We start from the raw sequence: 23,286 nt of genomic DNA on the forward strand, positions 1-23,286 counted from the left end.
TCCGGCATCCCCCCCGTCTGTCTGTCTGTCCGTGTGTCCGCCCGGCCGTCTGTCTGTCCGCTCCCGGCTGCGGGGCGGCCTCCGAGGGCTCCCCGCGGCGCCGCATGCGGCCCGCGAGGGGTGACGGCCCCCCGGTGCCGGCGGTGAGGGGCCATGGCCGCCGCCGGGGCGGAGAAGGGCGGCAAGAAGAAGACAGAGAAGAAGCTGGCGGCCCGCGAGGAGGCCAAGCTGCTGGCCGGCTTCATGGGCGTCATGAACTGCATGCGCAAGCAGGTAACGCGCGTTGAAAAAAAAGCGTGAACCCCCCCAAATCTGCCTGCGCTGATTTGAGGAGCGGTGAGCGTTTTTCCACTCCTTGAGAGCCCCGAACTTGTGGTGTGGGCGCGGGGTCTGCGCGGATCCCTAAACGTGAGGGGAACTTTCTGCTCGGCGGTTATTAACGTGCCCGTCTGGGCTGTGTCCTGAAAGGCGACATCAGATATCCTATACATCTTTTATTAATAATGCTGTCAATTGCACTTGTGTGCATAAAGCTTTTTGCGTAGCTCAGCCCCTGTGTATGGAGAACGGAGTTGGCTTCAATGGAGGGTTTGTGGTGGCTTCAGGTAATGGGGCGCTAGGACTGACGTTGACGCTCGGAGCCTATGACCTACTTCTTGTAGGATTTCTTTCTGCTTTGAATCAGGTAAAACATGTTCCAGGGTGCGGCTGAGCCCAGTAACTCAGCTGGATGCCATCTGTCTCATACTGCTGTCCTTGCTGGCAGGGGGACGCCAGGTGCTGGTGCTCTTTGTGCTTGGGTAGAGGGAATCGAGCCCCGGTGTGAGAGGGTGAAGCTGAAGTGCTGCTGTGACACCTGTGGGTACTTCTGGATGTCTTGAAATTTGGGGTGCCAGCGGGGATGCGACCCTGGATTTTGACGTCTTTTATTGTGCCAGAGTTTCCCAAAAACTTCAACTCAGACCTCAGGTGGTGGCTTTGCACGTCTGTCCACCCCTCTAGAAACTTGTGTGTAGCTCATGACACGCCTGCTTCTTCTAGTTGTTTGTGGGAGGAGCAGCCAGAGGAAGGCTTACTGGATCAGCCAGCTCATTATGCTGTGGTTCAATAGGACCTGTAGGAAGCTCTCCTATGTGTTTCGATAACTTGAGGATTGTGCTGTGCTTATAAAACCTCAGTATGCTGTGCATGAAAACTTTCCTGTGGTGGTTATAGCAGCCTGCGTGCACAACACCACCAATTTGACTGCGTTGGTTTAATGATGTAGGAAAATGGTCTGGGTGGAAGGTACGGCTAATTCTTAAGAAGCTGTTTTTTTGTGTGAGTTGGGATCTGGAAGCAGCTGCTACGTTTATGGGATTTTAGAGCAAACTGTGAACACATCTGCGCTTAGTTCTGGTGAGATGTTGGGAGCACGGAGGAGTTGTTGCTCATCTCCAGAATGAGGTGACCCATATCTTTGTGGATGTCACTGAGCTATTTGACAGCACGCGCATAAGTCCTCTGTTGCCACTTTGTAGCTGCGTGGAGATGTGCCAAGAGGGAAGCTATTGAGAATGAAGTTGGGGTAGGTTTGCAAGGTGTCGCTGAGCTCACAAAGCTCGGCAATGCCGGCTGATGCCTGGGTGTGTCCTATGGTTGACGAAATGCTGGTCTTGCATTGAATCCTTGGAGCTGTGGAGTGATGCAAGTGGGCCCTTTTGGAACGAAGTTCTTGCTGGAAATTTCTGTATGGTGTTTGAGACGGAGCAGTTACACCCAGGCACGTCACAGAGGGAGAAAGCAAAGCGATGATCCGTTCTGGTTGACAAATATTTCTTCCCACGCCCAGAGAGGCTTTAGGATATCTGAGATGCTTCAAATGCTGAGCTGAGGCAGTAAACATGCGGACACTAAGCATACCTCACAAACACAGCACGTAGGTCAAGCAGCATTACAAGCCTTAGCACAGCTTGCCCCCAGAATTTTATGGTATCTTGTAGTGCTAATGTGCAACGCTTATTTTGAACCAGATGTGCTGGGAATTCCAGCTTTAAAAGATTTCCTTTGAAATTTTTCTCACATGGTCTTTTTTATTGATTCAGTCTTAAATGTTTTAAAGCCATGGGTGCGCAAAGAAAGTTGGGTGTCATACACCCCTCCACTCTCTGATGAGTGTCCTCTAAGAAACTAAAAACCAGATTTTTTTCACAAGTCTCCATGTGGATTATCAGCCTGAGTTGAACCCTGGGTAACAGTCTATGTGTGGAGAAAATACTAACACTGTTCTAATCAAGTGTATTTCCTTCCTACAGTAGAAGTGCTGCTTTCTGGGGTTAGCACTGGGATGGGTGTAGGTAGGTGTTACCCAAAATAGTCTCATGAACCTAACATAGTAACAGAAAGTGCTGAGAAGCTAACTTCCTAAAAACAGTTTTTCTTAATAAGAGAATGTTATAATTAACTGCAGTATGGCGTGCCCTCATTTCAGTCCGTGTGTTCTTAGCAAGGATACCACGTTAAAATCTATTCAAATAACATATTTTTGCCCTCACCCCTTACTCTTGTCTCCTGACAACTTTTAAGTTCTGTCACTTTGTCCTTCTAGTTTCTCTCCTACATGAACCGTCACGCGCTGTTTATATGCAATGAGCAAACAATGAGAAATAAAAGTGTATTTTGTTGGAAAGTTAGTTGCTGATGGGGTGTGAGCATTCAAAATCTTCAATATAAGTGGTGGTTTTGGGATATGCTTCATTTAACATATCCAGCTGAATGTTTTTGAATTTGTTCATCACTTTCACTCTGGGCAGCATGGTGGGATTCTACGGGTATTGGGATCCTCTGAGTTATTTATGAAAATTGACAGCTGAGGAGGTGAGAGAGCCCCTGATGGATGAAAAGGCTGCAGTGTCAATGCAGCCCCCGCTAGATTCTGCAGGGACTGTTATAGGAAGTTGATGTAAATGTCACAGGAAAAGCTTTAGAGTTCATATTTTATCAGTGACCAGCTTCAAGGAACAAGTTCATGGGGAAAACTGAGCTTTTTTTCTTCAACCTGACCAAAGGTTTGATTTGGTTGCCTTTCAGAACATATTTTTGTTACATGATACTCTTTTGAGTTATGCAGATTGAGGACACCAGTGAATTTCCTTAAGCTGCTGTTAGAGAAATATTTTTGAAAGTGTTTCAAAAAATGCATATCTTTTTCTGTTTGTCTTTTTCCTTTGATTCAGAGAACTCTATGTGATGTCATTCTTATGGTTCAGGAAAGAAAGATCCCAGCTCACCGTGTTGTGCTCGCTTCAGCAAGTCACTTTTTTAACTTGATGTTCACTAGTAAGTCTTCAAAATCGTTTGATTTTATGCTTTCATGGTAATATGCTGTTAGATACGTGGCTGACAAGCTGTTTATTTTATGAAAGTGATAAATTTCAGAGATAAGTGTGAGTGAATATTTCAGTTTGTATCCTTCCATTCATCTCTGTTAACCATTCCCCTCGTTTTCACTTTCTCTCCTTTGATCAAGTCAAGTGTTACTTCATATGAAAGCCCAGCTGGAGCCCACACACTGTCTTGCAGTTGCTTTCCCTCCCTTAACCTGAAAACTGGGAGTTGCTACTCCCGTGGCACAAAGGATGCCTGCCCTGTTCCTTCCCACCATTAGGCACTGCCGCTTACAAAACAGGCTTCCAGGAACGTAGGCGTTCTTGTGTTTGCACTAACTTTACAAATTCAGCCACGTAGCATCTATGTTACAAATCATAAATAAGGCATGCAAAATTTAAACTGACTTCAGTGCGTGTTTTATAGCACGGTAAGTAGCAGTAAAACGCGTGTGCCTTCCAGTGGTTGGCCTGTAACCATCTGCGGGTGAACTTGCAATGCGTGGGGAGCTCTGAGCTGGCTCTATTATCAGCGTGAATATGGAGATAGCTTTTAGTAGTGCAGTCTGTGCTTCCTGTCTTTGGTAATGCTGGCTTGGCAGTCTGCACTGCAGTCAGCAGCATTTCTGACCCTTTCTATTTAATACACCTTACAGCATAATTGACACAACACAAGCACGTGTGCACATGAGTTCTCTTGGTTGTCACACTGCCTTCTTTCTTTCATGACTTGCATGAATAATCCCGGGAAACACCAATCAACTGTGTGCAGTTTTAGCAAGTTCCCATTTTGTATTATCACTTTACATTTTGCAAAGAGTGGAAAATACAATAACCAGAGTGGCTTATTGATGTAGTTTGTCTTTTAATCTATTTGCAGCGAATATGCTTGAATCCAAGTCCTTCGAAGTGGAGCTAAAAGATGCAGAACCTGATATTATTGAACAGCTTGTGGAGTTTGCTTATACTGCAAGGTAGTTTTGGTATTTTAAAATGACATTTCTGCTAGAAAGCCTGCCAATTGTAAATGGTAAAATGTTAAAATAATGCTTTAATGATTCATCAGTTTTATTACCATTATAATCCTTTACTCATTTGAAGTCTGATGTGACTAGACCTTCTATTCTCCTCCCCTTTTCCTTTTTATTTAATCAGTAGGAAGCCCCACAGACGAAAGAGGGTGGTAATTGTCTCCAGAAGGCAATTCAGAATGCTTCTGGCTTCAGTGTTGGAGTCAAATGATATTCCCCATTGTTCTGAAATCCAGGCCCCTGTTGATACCAGCAGGGGTTTCTCTTTATGCCCATAGTAGCTATCACAGATAACCATTTCTGGGAGCTGCACCTTCACCTCTGGTCGGGCCGGGTGGATAACAACTGTGTGAACAGCATTTCCCTTCTATCGCAGGCTGCCCCCATGCTTGGTTTTAAATAGCACTGCAGGCACTGCAGTGTTTATACAAAGCTTGCTCAAACAGCTAGGATTGTGAACAGCACTTTGCAACGAGCTCTTATGGCAGATGGATGGCAGGCCCTTCATCTTCGTGCTGATGGGATTAACTCTCCTTAAGAAGGCTTTTTCTGTTTTCTCAGAGGAGCCTTGTATGCTTCATCCGTGGTCAGACACAGTGTCAGTGCCCCAGCCGTACTGTTGCCTCTGCTGGCACGCAAACGCTTGCCTGTGGGCTCTGGACCTTTTCTTCAGGCACTCCCAAATAGTTGTTGTGCTCACACGCTTTAGACAGATCAACCAGAGCGGTGTCCGCAATGAGTTTAGACAAAATTTGCTGATGTCTGTTTGGGAGTAGGTGGCTGTCAGGAAAAGGTTCTGTTCCTTTTCTGTTTCGTAAAAATGGTTCACCACACAAGTCAAAGTAATTAGCGTGGTATTCCAGATGGCCTGTGTTAGAGGCTTAGCCTTTAAAATCCGGGACTGTTTGCCCTTCCTCGGCAAAGTACAGCAAACCAAAGCAATTTGGAAAGAGCATGAGGGGAGGCTGTGTCTTCTTTGCGTGTAAGAGAAGGATGCCTGGGGAAATAGCAGGGGAATAATTTTGCCATTATTTCAATTGGTGTAAGTTGGTGTTTTGGCTCCAGCGAAGTAGGTATTGGTGCTAACTTTGCATCTTCTGTTCCTCAGAATTTCTGTTAACAGCAATAACGTCCAGTCTTTACTAGATGCAGCAAACCAATATCAGATTGAACCTGTGAAAAAAATGTGTGTGGATTTCTTGAAAGAACAAGTCGATGCTTCAAATTGTCTTGGTAAGAGAAATGCAGACTTTTTACTTTGTTTTTAACTTTGCTCTTCTCAAAACATAGATAGCATCATCTAAAAGACAGTAGCGCTTGGCTAAATCCAGATATGTGGAAAAATAATTTGGCTCTATCTAAACTGTTTTCCCTTGCCATAAACAAAGTGATCTGGCAGTTTTTGTTCAATACCAAGGTCCACTGACTTTGCTAGGTCTCATCCCAGTTTAGCAGCAGCCTGTAGCTTCTTGTTTGTTTGAGATCCTTACCTATTTAATAAGGTGGAGCTTTCAGTTGTTGTTACTGTACTTCGAGGTGGAATTTGATGCTCATAGTTCATACAAAATTAGCCTATCTTCTAAAAAATACAAAGAGGATAAGTTTAGGTTGCTCTATTTTTAATTGCTTCTTTTGAGTGATGTCTGTGATTGTCATCTGGGCAGATTTGGTAGTTAATATGCCCTTTAGCCTTACTGTAAACTCTGAGTTACAAAAAAGGTAACAAGCAGAACTTGGTGTGTATTGGTGCTCCAAGATTTGGAGCACTTTAGTCTCTGTTTAAAGAAAATTTATAAAGCTTCTTGCTGACCTTGGTTATGTTATTCTCCTAGTGACATCTCAAGTATGTTATAGACGTTTATAATATCAACAGAAATGTTTTGTGAAGTTTCTGAATTAAAGGATTCAACTGGTGCTTCAGTGCAGTACAGCAGTGGCTCCAAAACAACTGCTGGAAGGAAGACGTTACTTTCTAAGAAAAATGCCACTTATGCTTGCTTTGGGGCATGTTCAGTCCTCTGTGGTCTTTGTTAACTAGAAAGCTAATTATATTCTCTTAACGCTTGCATACTTTGCTAATTTATATCAAAAGGCAGATCGAGATTAAATCAAATCTTCCTCAAGATATGCTTTACAAGTTGAAATGTGTTCTCTGCAGACTCACAGGCAAGCCCTTAGCTCATAAAAAATGTGTACTTGAAAGAAACCGTGGTGAACCTGGAATCTCTCAAAATTGTTATTTCTCACTTGGACAGCAGCTTGTCAGAGGGATGTTTGGATTTTATTATTGTATTTTGCATCTTACTACTTAGAGAACCTCAGAGTTGCATCCCATGGATTGCCTTTCACTGGTGGGTTGCTTCTGCCACCGCCCGAACCTCCAAAGGAGGAGAGGGAAGATTTGCAGCATGCTGAGCAGATTTCCTGCTGAATATCCCTCTGCTTACCAGGTTACCAGAGGGAGGGTTGGAAACAGTGCTTCTCAGTAGCAGTTGTCTTTTGTACCTTTATGCCAACTTTCTGCTCTTGATGCAGTATTAACTCGACTTCTTTGTGTCAGCCTGCAGCAGAGTTTGCTACCGACACATAAAAGTCCCAGTTGGTTGTGGCCCTTGCAGGAAATTGGGCTGGGCTGGTGACTGCTGCTGCGTGACCAGGTCAGGGGAGGTCATGAAACCTGGAAGCGGTCTCTCAAGCTGTGCTGGTTAGACTGGGTTGTTGTAGTGTGGCTCAGACCTAGTTAACATGCTGTTGGCTCTTTCACAGTGGGGAAGGAAATAGTGGGGAAGTAGCTAATACAGCAAGTGCTACAGGCCTGGCTCTCCAGTTAGTTCTGCAGGGATAGGGATCACAAGTTCGGGCTTATCTTAGTTTGTCTTGAGTTGCAGATGAGTTGTAACAGCATCTTTTTCCTTCTGTTTAAAAAATAAATAAATAGAAAAAGCCTATCAATAAATATTAACTAGGTTTCTAACTATTACTGAAGTTATGGTATTTTTATTCTAGTGTAATATATTAAAAGTAGAACTATAAAATGGCTCGGGTTGGAAGGGACCTCAAAGATAACCCAGTTCCAACCCCCTGCCATAGGCTGGGATGCTACCCACCAGATCAGGTTGCTTGGGGCCTTGTCCAGCCTGGCCTTGAACACCCTCAGGGATGGGGCATCCACAACCTCTCTGGGCAATCTGTTCCAGTGCCTCACCACCCTCTGAGTGAAGAATTTCCTCCTAACCTCTAATCTAAATCTCCCCTCTTTTAGTTTAAAACCATTCCGCTTGTCCTGTCATTGTCTGACTGAGCAAAAAGTTGCTCTCCAGCTTTTTTTATAAGCCCCTTTTAAGTATTGAAAAGCTGCAATGAGGTCACCCCGAGCCTTCTCTTCAGGCTGAACAGCCCCAGCTCTCTCCGCCTTTCTCCGTAGTAATTGCAGTTCAGTTGGGAATTCTTTTTTCAATTTTTCCTTTGCAGGTATAAGTGTGTTAGCAGAGTGCCTAGACTGTCCAGAACTGAAAGCCACTGCAGACGACTTCATCCATCAACACTTCACTGAAGTTTACAAGACGGATGAATTTCTTCAGCTTGATGTTAAACGTGTGACACACCTCTTGAACCAAGATACGCTAACTGTGAGGGCAGAAGACCAGGTGAGATCCCTGTTTCATTGTAAAAGAGCTCTGTCCACTAGCAGCGAAGAGCATTGAACTTCACTATGGTTTTCTAATCAAGAAACAGACTGAGGCAGCTCACTTCGTATGTTCCTACAGTGTGTGATGCACGCAGTGCTTGCTAAAAGTGTATCCTAGCTTGGTCAAAACCCGATATTAATGAGCATCCACACTTGAAGTGTGGATGTTTTGTGTGTAGTCTCAGCAAGCTGCAAAGAGAAGTAATAAAGGGAGTAAGCGAAACAGCTTTCTGTATTGTGATAGCTGTAGGGCTTTCAATTCCATATAACATGAATGGAATTAAATTTATTATATTACAGGAGTTGCTCCCAGACTGGGGTGAGACGTACACCTTAATGGCTGCGTGTCTCAACCTGAGTATGGGCTGAGCCTCAGCTTGTCTCAGAGAAGAGCTGCTGCTGATGGAAATATGCATACATAAACTAATCTTCCAGAACTCAGGAACTTAGGAGCAAGGTGCACCAAACACTCAGAACTAGCTGCATTGACAGTGACAGGTTGGTGGAAGGCCTTTATTTATGGAATAGATTAAAAAAAAAAAAAAAAAAAAGCCTGGGTGGCTGGAAAGGGCCTAAAACTCCATTCATTTAAAAGCTGTAAGCTGTGGTAGAAAGTACATTCACAGCAGTCCCATTTGGAAAACTTGATTCAGGATACCACAGCCCTGAATGGTTATTTGCCAGAATGTTCTTCCTACTGCAAGGAAATAAAGTACAGGTGTGTCTGCAGTGCAGCCCAAAGAGGTGATTGCAAGATGGTTGTAGCTGCTGGGTACTTCTTGAAGGTTCTCAATCAAATCTGTTGAAACCACACTGACGTTTTGCCTTTCTTGCTGGTTCTGGCGCTTGAACTAGATAATTTAAGTTCATTTAGCTATGTCATCATGAGTCTGTGTGCCTCTTTGAAGTGCAACAGAGGGATCTCGTAATCAAGATGGTATGTGTGCGCACTTAAATAGAAATGGGTGTTCTGCTGACTCTGAAGTTTAGTCTTTGCATAATTAATGCATTTTCTTCAATGTATCTGTTACATGAAAATAAGAATTACTATGGGTAGAGGAATAATATCAGGTGACAAGAATATGACAGCTAACTCGTTTATAAGTATGAATATGATTTAGGTCACAGTTCAAAATTCTTACCATGGACTGGGAAGAGTTCAGGCCACAGGGTAACAGTCTCAAAGCTAGAAGTGTTATATTTTATTAGTTTGTAGTGGAAATTACACTTTAGAATTTACATTCTTGAAGTTTTGCTGATAAAGATGGGATGCTTCAACTTGGCAGGGGTGATAGAAATTTCAGGGAGGCAGCACGGCATGATAAAAATTCCTCTTGTTAAGTGGCAACGTACAGTATGAAATTGCAAAGTTAGTGATACCAAAAAAAATCGTCTTTCTTAGGAGTACCAACAGAAAGTTGCCATAGTCCAGTCTTTGTATGGTGTAAAGCATATTTACATTTAGCAGAAACAGGAAGGGCAGCTTTGATTACTAAGTGGCCTATTTTTCCTGAATGCTAATAGTGTTTCTGTTGTTGACTGGGACAGGAACACTGTATGCCAACATTCTGCTGAATTTCCTTAGCTGGTGGAACTTGAGCCTTAAATCCTTCTTTCTTTCTCTACTTTTCCTTGCTCTGTGGTCATTTTGCAGGATTACAGCAGAGGAGGTTTAGCAATCCTTCTGAATAACTCATAATATGGAGAGACATTTAATGGCAGAACTAAATCACTCACAAGTGATCACTGTGATCAGTTTCAGCTACAACGAGTAGGTATTGAATGTGTTAATCACTTGTAATGAAACGAGTGCTGACTCTGAAATGGCAGCGTAGCAGATAAGCTTGCTATGTCTGAGAGCAGCACTGAAATATCTTAGTACATAGGAATGGAAAGGAAGTCCACTATTACCTTCCTGACTCAGAGGACAGTCATAAATAAAACAGGTTACCTTGCTTGTCCTGTCCTCCCTGCCCTGCCAAGGAAACCCATTTTCTTTTCCTGTAAAGAGGAGATAGAGAGGAGAGTCTCAGAACAGTAAACTTATGGCAGTCTGCAGTTAAAGCATATATATATTTTTAAATGGTCCCCCAAGACACAATAGCAATGCATTTGGAACTTCCCAGCACTGATTCGATAACAGAAGCAGTTTGTCAGCTCACGACACTATATAAAGCACAAGCTATTTCAGCACTTCTGGTGAAGTATTATCTGTGTTGTGACATTGAATGTGAAGCGTACTAGTTTTAACGTTGCCCAGATAAATATGAATTGCAGATTCATGCTTCCCACTTGAAGAAAAGGTTAAATGGCAGTAGAAGTTTTTATTAAAAAAAAAAAAAAAAAAGTTTTGTACAGGGATTTTACTTCATGCCTGAGCGTTGTCTTGCATTTTTGGAAGATGGAGATGTATACACTTGTGAAATCTCCGTGTACTGAAATGTTGGTATAAGTTAACCCTCAATAGGTAGAAGAATCTGTTCAGAGCACTGACATTTAGCTTTTGTCTGAGTCTGTGGTGATGTACATTGTCCTTTTCTTTCCTTTTCTTTTGTTTAAGGTTTATGATGCAGCAGTCAGATGGCTGAAGTATGATGAGCCAAATCGCCAGCCATACATGGTTGACATTCTTGCTAAAGTCCGATTTCCTCTTATATCAAAGAACTTCTTAAGTAAAACAGTTCAGGCTGAACCACTTATTCAGGATAACCCAGAATGCCTTAAAATGGTGATCAGTAAGTTGACTTCTAGTTGAAATCTTTGATGTTCTGTATAACTTAAAATTTTTGTGGAATGTAGATTGTTGAAAATTGGTTTAAAATGTTCTGACAACATTTTTGCATTAAATACATCTGACTGTGTTCCCTTGAGGATGTTGCACATATTTGAAGTTGGATTAGCAAATTGTCATGTAAATAGCACACATTCTTATGTAACAAGAGGAAAGAAGTGAAACATCATCAGCAGAAAGAAGTTAACACCATAAGCAAATGATGTTAACTCTGTGATGTGTAATGTAATGAAGTTTCTGTCAATGGGTTGTCAGGGTAATTGGAAGCATTAGCATGCCTTTGGGACACGACAGTAACTTCAGTGTCTAATATTCATATGTGAATTATTAAAATTTAAAGAAATAAATTTTTAATAGTGTGAAGCTTCCCTATGCAAATAAGAATGTTAAGCCTCTGTTGTGCTATTTACATCTCTAATATACTCTGGAAGTTGAGGCTAACAGATAGTTACATTCTCAAGGTACAGATGAGATGAGGGAATAAGCTTTTAGTGTTTTTAGACACCAAATTTGAAGTTTTATCACATAAAAAAGAAAAGCCTAGATGTTGATAAATATTCCAGAAGAATTTTTGCGTTTCAGTAGCAGTTATTTAGGCAACTTCCTTTTAGTGTAAATCTAAAACTGGCATACAACCGTTTTCCTTCAGTCAACAAGCAAGGTTCAAATTAGCCTATATGTTGGTAAGTATTTGCCAACCATCAGTATTTCAGTCATACTTTTTGCATGGCATGGAATTAGGTGGATTGCTGAAGGAATACATTTTTTTTTGTTTTATTGGTTTGTAACGTCACTAATATTTTTGTATTCTTTGTAAGAAAATGCTAATTTTCTTATAGAAAATATAGCTAATACTTTGGATTGTCAAGTTATGAACAGCAGTAACTGTTTTTCATAGATGCATTCCTTATTGATCAGAAACCACAGGGTAAGGAGCAGGGTGTGGTGACTCCTTGTTGCCTTGAAGTTCCTTCTTTAATGTTGGTGCTGTGCTCCTTGGGCTCACAGTTCTGCCAGTACTAGTCATCCTTGGTTGTGCTTCTTTTTGCCAGTTTCAGCATGGCAAACTTAGTTGCCTGGTAGTATTGGCAAAAATTGAGCCAATAGATAGATTGGTATGTGAAATGCATCCATATCCATGTCCTGTTTTCACATGGAGTAGGCAGATTGAAATGAGATGTAAATCTGGATGTATTCTCCTATGTGCTACTGCACATTGTTACATTTAAAAAACAAAACTAAGCCGTACAGATGTACTGTGGAAACTTGATTTCTCCCCCCCCCCTTTTTTTTTCCCTCCCTGGCTCTGAAACATCCCTTTCTCAGCTACGCTGGATTTACAACAGTTGTTGTGTTCCTTCCAGGTGGGATGCGATACCATCTACTTTCCCCAGAAGACAGAGAAGAGTTAGTGGAAGGTACGCGGCCAAGAAGAAAAAAACATGATTATCGCATTGCTTTGTTTGGAGGCTCGCAGCCCCAGTCCTGCAGATATTTTAATCCAAAGGTAATCGTTACCTCAGAATGCATTAACATTCACTGTCTGTAATCTTCCGCGGTTTATATTTGCTGATGATATTAACTAAGGCATAATGCTCTACAAAACGGCGTGGGGAAGGATGTATTCCCTGCCTCTTGGGTATGCAGTTGGAAGAGTGTAGCTAATTAGCCGTTTTCAAATCCGTGTACCTAGATGTAGGACTTCGTTCTGAGTAGAATGATTATGTGCTTGTTTGTTGGCAGTATTAGATAGGGAGTTCTGAAGTACTTTTGAGTCAAGAATTGATTGGTGTGTGCATCCCACAGCTGGAAATAACTAAAAGGTCACAGAAACATCAGGCAGGCAGTTAGGAATATATAAAAATCCATATGCATGTGCATGCGCGTATGTGTCCAGAGACTAACTCAGAGCAGTTTCTTCTTAGTGTAAGTTGAAACATTGGCTTTTATGATAGTATAGAACCTGTTTTAGAGTACAAGGGGTTTTGGTTCATTCAGTATAAATGTGTAACCTTTCCTAAATTCCAGTGGTTCACAATTCCACGAGCTAAGAGTATGTTAGAAGAATCGGCAGCCAGTTACCCTAGAAGTGTGGGGAAAAGTGAATTTCTACAACAAAACCCTTAGAGATGGCCAATTTAGAGCAATCAAGCTTTGCCTGATATTTTCTTCCACGTTTCCTGAATGAAGTCAAGCCACTGGAATGTTTATTACAGCTCTGCAGACTAGATGAGGTTGGAACATTGGCTGCTTGCAGGAGGATTACCTGTACGCTGTTTTACCAGCCAAGCACATGCTTAACAACAGAAATAAGTTTCTACCAAAGCATCAATGCTCTCTAATAAATTATGAAGTTACACAACTGTAATATTTTGTTGCAGAGATTCCAGTTGTTTCACCTCAGCATATTAAATGCTTGTTAGAATTTCGAACAGTTGTGTGTTATCTCTCTGAACTGCATAATGAACAGGAGCCCTGTCAGATCTAATTCAGAATGAACAAGGCCTTGGGGTGCATTTTGAACTCATCCAACATGAATTTGCATTCCCTTAGGTAAAATAAAATTGAAGCCACCTCTTACGAGCATTGATTAAAAAAAAAAAAAAAAAAAAAAAGATTTGCTGACTTAAAGCGAGACATTTAATTTGTATTTTTATTGAGAATCCCAAATTCTTGAATAACGTTCATCTTTCTTCACGCGTATGTTCAAGTAAGACATATAGTGGGGTGGGAGGAACAGAGTAGGTGACTTTTATTTTTTCTTTTTGGAAGAAATCTTGCAGAATTACCTCTTGCTAGAGCTGTATGGTCTTGCATGTGGATTAACTGTGGGGCCGGGCGTGGGCAGAAGGGTAGGGGCAGGGAAGGAGAAGGAAGAAAGTAATTGGAGAACTTGGTTCTAATAAGCATTGTCTCCCTTCAATGTCTTTTTTCTAGTGCTTATATGCTTCCTCAAGTGTTCTTAGCTAGCCTGTCATGTCTTCTTCAATAGCTTTACTTATTTTATTTTTAGCTCTTAAGTTACTTAAAGGTCCTTTTCTGGATATTTTCCTAGAGTGTGTCTTTGATCTTTAACTATGACTGTAGCTTCTTAAATGCCACAAACCAAGGATCCAGAACCCCTGTGAGATTAGCATCACGTGCATGTGAAATAAGTGTGGGATGTAAGGCTCCAATGCTGCAAATCTCCATGACATGTTTAACCTGCTTTAATTAGTCTTATCAAAAATAACAGGAGTGTCAGAGTGCCAAAAATCAAGGTTATATATGGACTTCTGCAAGGTTTTAGGACCTTGGGAAGGAATTGAAATTCCTTATTTTGTTGTCTTCTGGGTTGATTGAATAGTGACCTAAGCCTCTACTTTGATTTTAATTAAATTCAATAATTTAATTATTGAATCAGCGAAAGAAATAGTTCAAAACAAACTTAGGTAATCTTTCTCCTGAAAATATTATATTGGTTGTGAGTGACGTAACTTTCACTAATACTGCAAACATTATTTCGCTATTGAATAGGCCGTGTTTGTTGAAACTGTTAACAGAATTACGTTGACTATCTTTGTCTTTGTTGTGCTGTGTTTAATACTTCGTTGCATGTACTTCAAGAGAGCAAAATAATGGAACAGATGCAGACTGGGGCATAAAACTCTCGTGGAGCAATCTGGCACTATTTTGAACAGAAATGTTTGGTTTCAGAATTATACTGAAAATCTTAGGTGTTCTATTTGTGGTGGTGGGAAATACTTTCTTGTTGAGTTTTCCACAGAGCACTAAAAAAAAACCTTTTTTCCCAAGTTGGAAGTAATTTTTTTTTTTATGATTTCTTGATTAAAATTTATACATAACTTCATGACTTTAAGGTAGGAATACTCCTTTGAAATTATTCTGTTAACCCTAGTTTTAGGCTTTAACAATAAAAAATCCACCAATGGCAATTTAAAAATTAACAGATGCCTGGCATTGATGTTTTGTGACAATTAAGAGAACCAGCATGCCTCTTAGGAGCAGATAAGGAGCTATAGGTGATATGCTGTTAATGGCAAGGTTGTCCATGTTAGACATCTCTGCTGTTCTTCCCTGGAAGAGGAAGTAGCAAGTGAAACAAGAATTAAACAAAAGGATGGCCTATTATAACATCTGGAATTGTTGTCACTGCAGGGCCTTGTAGCTGCCAAGAATTCAGATAGTTTTAGTGAGTTAAATTTCTTTTTTAATTAAAAAAAAAAAAAAAAGCCTTTCAAAAACAATTAAATACAAAGATACAGCTTCTGCCTCTGGCGTCCTGCATCACCAGCTGTTGAAAACCAAGGTCAGTAGGCGAAGTGTCAGCATATATTTATCTTGTTCTTTCTTTCCTTCTAACCCCACCACTCCACCCCCTGAAAAAAAAAAAAGAGGCTTCCCACTGCCCTGAGTTGCAGATCTTGGCTGTGGTGGCAAGCAACTGTTTGTAAGCGCAAAAGCCCCGTTGAGATGAATACTGTGGGGTACAGGCGAACGCACTGAAGAGCACTGAAAGAAAAGGACCTAATTGCCTCCTGCTTGAAGAGGAGGGTTCTGCTGAGCGTGCTGAGGTTATGGGAGAGCCTATGGCTTTTCATTTGGTAAAGGTGTGATTGAAAGGGTGGCTAGGAACTGAAGCCACAAAAGTGGGTCGGATCGCAGCCCTTACAACAGTAAGGGAAAACGGATTTCTGTAAAAGTGCCAGAAACTTGAGCCAGAAAATATGATGATCTTGCAGAAAGCACTAAGACATTTTTCTTAAGATTTATGCAGCTATTTATTTTGCCATGCTGTAGTATGGCTTTCCTTTCTAGGATGCCTCAGGACGTGTTTCTCACCATAAAGGGCCACATGCACCTGCCAGCTCTTCTTGATTTGGGGGATGCTACAGGAAAAGATTGTAAGATGTTTTGGACTATAACATGCTCTGCCTCTTTCTTTGAACCCCCATGTAGGAGTCGCTGTTCCTCCTCATTGACCAAGGTGTTTGAAGTATGTCCTTGCTAAGAAAATGTAATAATGTAATGTCTTGTGTGAACCATTACGATGAAGGTCATTCAGCAGGTTTAGCTAGACCATCTGAGGTGACAGAGATAAGTTCAGGTCCCAAGCTTTCCTGTTCAGCATAAGATACAAGCTGTGCTCACGATGGCATGGAATATGTGAGATGCAATTATTCAAGAACTGTTTCTTGTTCTGTATGCTATCCTGGTCTGCCATCAGTTGCTGAGTTTGGTGTTCTTAAGGCTTTGGGTAGCCTTAATGCCTATATTTGATACTTGCTGGTTTTGCCAATCCATGCAAAATCAGCTTCCAGGCACCATGACTGTCAGTATTTGTGATAAAGCATTACCCTATTTCTCATGCTATCAACTGTGGATAGCTATAGATCATTTGTGTTTTGTAAATTCTGTAAATAAGCTTCTAGTTGTTACGGTAATAAAGTATGTATCACAGAGCTTTTTAACTGAGTTGCTTGTCAATTTGGATATTATCTTTTCCCTTTTGCCATCGCCTTTGTTTGGTTTTACTTTCTGTACTTATTTTCTTTAGATGTAAGATGTCTTTTTCCATTCCTATAAAAGAAATTGCAATTCTGCTTTATTGATTACATGCATTGTTTCTGACTTGATAACAGCAGGAGGTCAATTCTGTTGGGGGAAAAAAAAATTGTTTTTCAGGGAAGCTGTACAGGGTGTACAGAGGGAATGAGGAAATAGAAATTGATAATGTCATGGTTCGTTGCAGCTAACTATGTCTGTGTCTAAGCGAATTTTTCAAGAGTACGCCTGAGGAGTATTCTTCAATAAACAGTATTCATGTTTGTTTTGAAAAGGAAATTTAAAACTGACCATATCTAAATCTCTATGAAAAGCTCTGTTTGAAAAACACTCGCTGTGCAGGTAAGTGTTACAATCTATTAGACATTACCTGTTCTTTGTAATGCAGGATTACAGCTGGACAGACATCCGATGTCCCTTTGAAAAGCGCAGGGATGCAGCTTGTGTCTTCTGGGACAACGTAGTTTATATTTTGGGTGGTTCCCAGCTCTTCCCTATAAAGCGAATGGACTGCTACAATGTGGTGAAGGATAGCTGGTATTCCAAGCTAGGACCTCCAACACCTCGAGATAGCCTTGCAGCCTGTGCTGCTGAGGGCAAAATTTATACATCTGGTGGTTCAGAAGTGGGTAAGACACTAAAAATCTTTAAACCAAACCCAAAAAAAAAAAAGCACAAACAAAGATACCTGGAGATTTTTCTGGTTTTTGCATGATTCTGTTGGAACGAAACTGCACGTTGCCATGTTAGCCTAATGAGTTATTTTTCCCATATTGAGAATTTTCTCCTCCCTACAACCCAACAATCTATTTCTGTTGTGTTTTTAAGATGGTTTCACTTATTGAAATGATAATATTCACATTAACTGGCATGTAAAGCACACTGTACTTTTCAGAGTTAACTAGGGACAAGCAAACATGATTTGCCATCCCACTCTGCTATTAGTTCACCTCTATAAATCCACAGAACTGGTTTAAAATTTTCTCGGGCATATGGCCGGAGTACCTGCATTTTGGCAGTGGCATACATTGTATAAGTTGGGCCTCGTGATTTATTTATTTTTTTTCAAAGAAAAAAGTGTGAAATAAAGCTTTTGAGTTACTGGTTTTGGTGGTGAAGTTATACCTGAGGTTTTTTTTTTAGTCTGTTTTTTCTGTGAAATGACAGAAGTTATCTTCTGTTAATTTGTGATTGTTGGCTTGCCTCAGTAGATGATTAAATACTACTTTATATGGATGTAGTTAAACTTGTCCTTGTAGTTAAACTAAGACCACTGGGGGGTTTTACCCCTTCCCACAAAAAAACAAACAAAAAAAAAACACTAGTGGATGACATAAACCCTAGCATAATAGCAACTGTTACTAATTTTTGTCTAAATTTGGTTTCCTGAACAAGCATCAGATTAAAGTAGAAATGTAGGTATGCTATTATCCATAAAAAGTTTTTTTTTTTAAAAAAAAAAAAAAACACCAAAACACTGTATCTAGGGAGAAATTTTTAGTAAATCCTATTGAGTTCTGTCTTACTGCAGAGGAAAGAGCAGGAAAAAGTAGTTGTAATCAGTGCCAAACACTATCAAGATTTTGCAACTTCCCATTAATTGACTTAGTAATGCTATCTGACTTCTAAAATATCTGCTGCTACAACAGACGTCGTACAATAAGACAGTTTATAGCTGCCACCTAGTGTGATAAATGTGATATAACACTTCCCATTACTTAAAACTGGTTTAACCAGGACTTGGAACACTAAAACCTATTAGATCTTCCGCGGGAAAGACAGAAAAGTCACATATAAAAATAAACAAACTCATTTACTTTGCAAGCACATTTTTGCTATGGCGTCCAGTGAACACTGCTTGTTTAGAAAAGTCCATCTGTCCTCATTACAGTGTTTTCTAAATTGGAGCAAACAATTATGCAAAGCTATTAATTGGGGAAAATGCTGTAGTGCGTTTAATTGTAAAGAAATCTAAAAATTGCATGCTGCTTGCATTGACTGGAGAGCTTGGAAAACAAAGTACTGTGCCAGGCCACTGAGACATCAGGGTTTGTTTCACCTCTTAGAACTGATGGAATCCAGGTTTACTTGCAATACCCAGCAGAGTTTGAGCATTAAACCTCCTGAATTCTTCCACTATAATCAGGTGCAGAACAAATACTTAACATGATACTGACTGAAAACAGCAGCTTTTCACTTTTTAGCAATGACATTAAAGACAGTTATTCTCTACTTCCCATTTGAATTTGTACAACTTCAAAGCAATACCGATGTATACTTACATCAAGAAAAAAAAGTCTCATTTTGTAGTTCTTAATGATATGAGAATTATGTGGTAGGAGTAAATAAATATACAGTTTATAGAAGTCTACTGTATTTTGGGTCTGGAAACATAACACTTCCACATACCTTGATGATAGTTGGTAGTGAGTGCTGCTACTGTACATGCTTGGCTCTTTTCAGAGCAGGTTGTATCCAGCTGCCTCTGCTTTCATTATGGCTAGTCATCCAAGCACAAGTATTTAGGCTCCAATTTATTTACATTTAAAAAAAAATAATAAATTACTTTTGATTTAATTAATAGTTTTATTGGCCCTTGAGGGAGGAAGACAGACCTTGCACTTCCAGAAACTATTAAGTATCTGCTAGGCCCCAGGAAGAAAGTAAAATGGTGAGGGCTAGCTACTTTGTGGTCACTAATAATTCAGAATTATGCTTTAACATAATCTAGCTATCTAATTCAGAAGCAGCAAATATGCTGGGAATTGTACAAATCACTTTGCTTAGAGAGAGACTCGCATGAATCTGTACTAACTTCACAAAGCTGGTTTCATCTCCCCATCCAAAAGTTCCCTATGTCTCCAAGTACTGAGAGTAGCGTGGATTGATGGCGATTTGATCAGTACCTGATCAAACTATAATGCACATCTTGATTCAGTCTGCCCCCCCTCCAAAAAAAACCCTGCATAACATATACTCATTTTCAAACACAAGCAGCAATTTTATAAACTTAAATATTTTGGAACAAAAGTCAATAAAAGAATTACAAGTATGTGCTTTTTGAATAGTCCCAAATTTCGAGTTGGTTGGCCCTATTTTTAGTGGTGGAAAAGCACCTTTCCCCTTACAACTAACAAAGCAAATTTGATAATTACTGTTACTCTCCTCCTGAAGGACAACCATCAAAATTAACACCACTTTGGTGGGTTTCTTATTTTTTGAAGGAAATTCTGCCCTGTATTTGTTCGAATGCTACGATACGAGAACGGAGAGCTGGCACACAAAGCCCAGCATGCTGACTCAGCGCTGCAGCCATGGGATGGTGGAGGCGAATGGCCTCATTTACGTGTGTGGAGGAAGCTTGGGAAACAATGTTTCTGGAAGAGTACTCAATTCCTGTGAAGTTTATGATCCAGCCACCGAAACGTAAGTGTTGTATCAACTCTGAATGTTTTTGGTCACTTTGAGCTTTGTTCAGCCAACGAATGCATGAAATAGAGATGAATAGGAAGAATTGTGTGCATTAAAGTATTTTCCCTAGTTAAGTAGTAACGTATCAGTTACTTGTAGTTTTACTTGAAAGGTTAATTTTCTTCAGCTTCCTTTCATATTCCCAACTCCAGGATTTATTTATGTATTTTATATTTATTTTCTAGGAACTAAATTGTCAATTTTCCTGTGGTATTGTGTTGTTTTTTCTAGGTGGACTGAGCTGTGTCCGATGATTGAAGCCAGGAAGAATCATGGGTTGGTGTTTGTAAAGGACAAAATATTTGCTGTGGGTGGACAAAATGGCTCAGGTACTCCAGCACTTGTAATCCTCTGCATGGTCTCACAAGGTTTCATGGGGGGCTTTTGCAAAGAATTCATTCTACTTTAGTCAGCTGAAAAACTTTGAGCAGTACTATAAAACATGTTGTGCTGCTGATGCATTGTTGTTGCCCTCCTTTCTCCTCCATACATCACTATATCTCATTTCCCAAAGCGTTTTACTAATGATAATACAGTTAAATTCAGAAATGCACCCGTATTTTAGCCTAGTTCTGCAGTAGTTTAATATGGCTAAGCTTAAGAAAAGGTAATCTTTTGGATGAGTTAACTTTTTTAGTCCTTTATTATGTATTTGAGAAACTTTGTTATTCCCCTAAGAGACAGGTAAAAATGTAGCCATTGTTTTGGGAACTTCAATCTAAGTGAGCTATTTTCAAGTGGTGAAAAAGTAAGAATTTTCTTGACTGCCCTAGTTAATGAAATATGACTGACTGTCATAGGCAGGTCACTTTATGATCTATCTCCTGATCTGTAAAAGTAGAGTGATAGCTTATCTCCCAGGACAGTTTAATTTTAATTTTAATTACATAGGGTTTCTGAAGTGCTTTTGAAAATGAAAACTTCTCTGCTAGGAGATCTATTAATTATTATTTATGGTAACTAGAATATCTAATTTCACATTAATACTGTTTTAGAATAGAGCTTTTACTTTAATTAGTTACTGAAACTATTCCAACATGATTGACTCTTAATTTAAAAATAGCAGTAGATAAAATCTTTGTACTTTATCTAATAGTTATGGTTAGAACTGCCACTTTGCAAAATTTTAGTGTATTTTCTGAATGTGTAGTACTGAGGCAATAAGTATTTTGCTACTTATATTCTGCAACTATACTGATAAATTGTTCTTAATATAATGGTGAAGAACTATGTGATGAAATATTTATACCTCTTGAGATTAGACCTGAGAGATTCATTTCTACAATAATTCATGTCTAGAAGCGAAAACTTTTCTGTGCCTCATAGTCATTGTTAAATAGGGATAACAAGTTGTTTGTAGATCATATGAAGCATGATAACTGCCCATTTCCTAAAGAAACAAATCTTACGTAGATCTTATATTTTTGATCTTATAGAGATCTTATATTGATCTTATAGATCAAATGAATAACTTGAAACTATTGGCTCTTCCAAAGGCATTTAGGCCATTATGATAGTAAAATCCTTGAAATTTATTGGAGAGACATCCCCCGTCAGTATATGACGTATTTAAGTAAAAGTATGCTGAAGACTCCTCTAGAATGACATGGTCGCACTAGGGGCAAGGAGGTAGTTTCCTAACTCTTGGTTACTAGCCACAAATCCGTAATGTACCGGGCCTTGTTCTGTTCATGAAGCAACACATTAGAATCTTTAGTAAGTTAAATGTTAATCTTTATAATGTGAAACTTGTAACAATATCTCTCATTTTCAGTCTCCTTTCTACTCTTCTTTCCCTATTTAAAAAGGGTAGGGCAGCTAGTAAAGAAGCATGTGGCCCTCCTTTTCAAGGATTTTTAGTTTGATCTCTCTTTCAATGTAAACCTTGCAAATAACTAAACTTTATGAAGCGTTTGTATGCTCAAGTTCAGCCTTGACAGTACGTTGTAATAAGCAGTTATCTGTTTCATTGCTTTGTAGGTGGCCTTGATAATGTAGAATATTACGATATCAAGATGAATGAATGGAAGATGGTGTCTCCAATGCCATGGAAAGGTGTAACAGTGAAGTGTGCTGCTGTGGGATCTATAGTCTATGTCCTGGCTGGTTTTCAGGGTGTTGGTCGCTTAGGGCACATTCTTGAATATAATACTGAAACAGACAAGTGGATAGCCAACTCCAAAGTCCGTGCTTTCCCAGTGACGAGTTGTTTAATCTGTGTTGTAGACACTTGTGGTGCAAATGAAGAAACATTAGAGACCTGAAGATGTGTAGGAGATCCTGAGAAATTCTTCAAGGACTTGGGGAAAGATGGCCATTGGTACTTTGCTTCCATGTTTTACTGAATCTTGTTATACTGAGTAATAGGAAAAACTGAAATGCAGTCTTTCAATTTGTATATACAGCTTATTGTATAACATGGATTTTTGTGATGCCCATTTTATTGTCTGTTTTGAGATGGGGATGTGTTTTAAGAATCCACTTACCTACCTGAACACATATGCCATCTTCCTGTAAAAGGACTCTTTGTGTGGCCTTGTCAAAAAATAGACCCAAACCAATTATTTAGAAGAACTCAAGGTATTTGATGAAGATAATGTTTCTGGTTAAATGACACCCAAGCACAGTTACAGAGATTCCTCCTTTGATAAAGGTGAGTAAAGATAGCTTGGGTCATGAGAAATGTGAGCAAATTTTTCTCATTCATACATATCTGCAAAAATCTTACTGGGATGCAATGATTATTTTGCTCAGGAAAGACCAAGGACAGCAGTACTTAGATTCCTATAGTGAATGGGGATAGATTATACAGCTCTCCAGATTACAATAGGTGTTTTATTCTGGTGATTATCTTCCATCATCTGCATGACTGCATAGCGATTTTAAAGTCAGACAGCCCATATATATAGATAGATTTGAGAAATACTTTGCTTAATGTCATCTTTGGCATTTTGGGAAGCTCTCACAAAAGACTTTCCTATTTTATAAAGGCAGGGGGGAGGGGAAGGTCCACAATAATTGTGCACTATCGGATCGAGTTGGAAATTCAAGATATCAAACTCAGTACATCTTCCTAGGCAACCAGGCTGTACATACTGTGGATGCCAAACCGTTATCAAAGAAGTGAATAAGAATGGGAAAGCAAAGTCAATACAAAGAAAAGTATTGATTTTTATTGAAAATGACTGTTTTTAAAATGGCACGAACCAAGTCATTAAAGTTATTTTGCAGAAGTCTTCTGACGTTGCACATGATTATTAATCTCTGGTTTTGTAAGTGTTTCCAGCCAACGTGATACTAAAAGTGATCACAATTTTTCTTCCAGCATAAAGTTCAAGTTGTCAGGCTATCAGTGTCGACATTGTGTACGTTATT

At 39.8% G+C, this 23,286-nt stretch overlaps 1 protein-coding gene across 2 annotated transcripts; it reads left to right on the forward strand.

The window, feature by feature from the left end:
* KLHL7 (kelch like family member 7) lies at window positions 1-23,147 on the forward strand. 2 transcript variants are annotated; one of them, XM_084282797.1, is made up of 11 exons: window positions 1-273; window positions 3,216-3,318; window positions 4,246-4,339; window positions 5,505-5,629; window positions 7,868-8,043; window positions 10,645-10,819; window positions 12,240-12,382; window positions 16,829-17,069; window positions 19,665-19,866; window positions 20,143-20,240; window positions 21,892-23,147. In XM_084282797.1, the coding sequence occupies exons 1-11, from the start codon at window positions 154-156 to the stop codon at window positions 22,173-22,175; spliced, it is 1,761 nt and encodes a 586-aa protein (XP_084138923.1). In that variant the 5' UTR covers window positions 1-153; the 3' UTR covers window positions 22,176-23,147. The 2 variants fall into 2 exon arrangements, with proteins under 2 accessions (XP_084138923.1, XP_084138924.1); XM_084282798.1 differs by lacking the exon at window positions 1-273 and having other exon boundaries at window positions 3,247-3,318; window positions 4,223-4,339.
* The last annotated feature ends 139 nt before the right edge of the window (window positions 23,148-23,286 follow it).

Source organism: Netta rufina (genome assembly GCF_964035555.1).
Source record: "Netta rufina genome assembly, chromosome: 2".
NCBI lineage: Eukaryota > Metazoa > Chordata > Aves > Anseriformes > Anatidae > Netta > Netta rufina.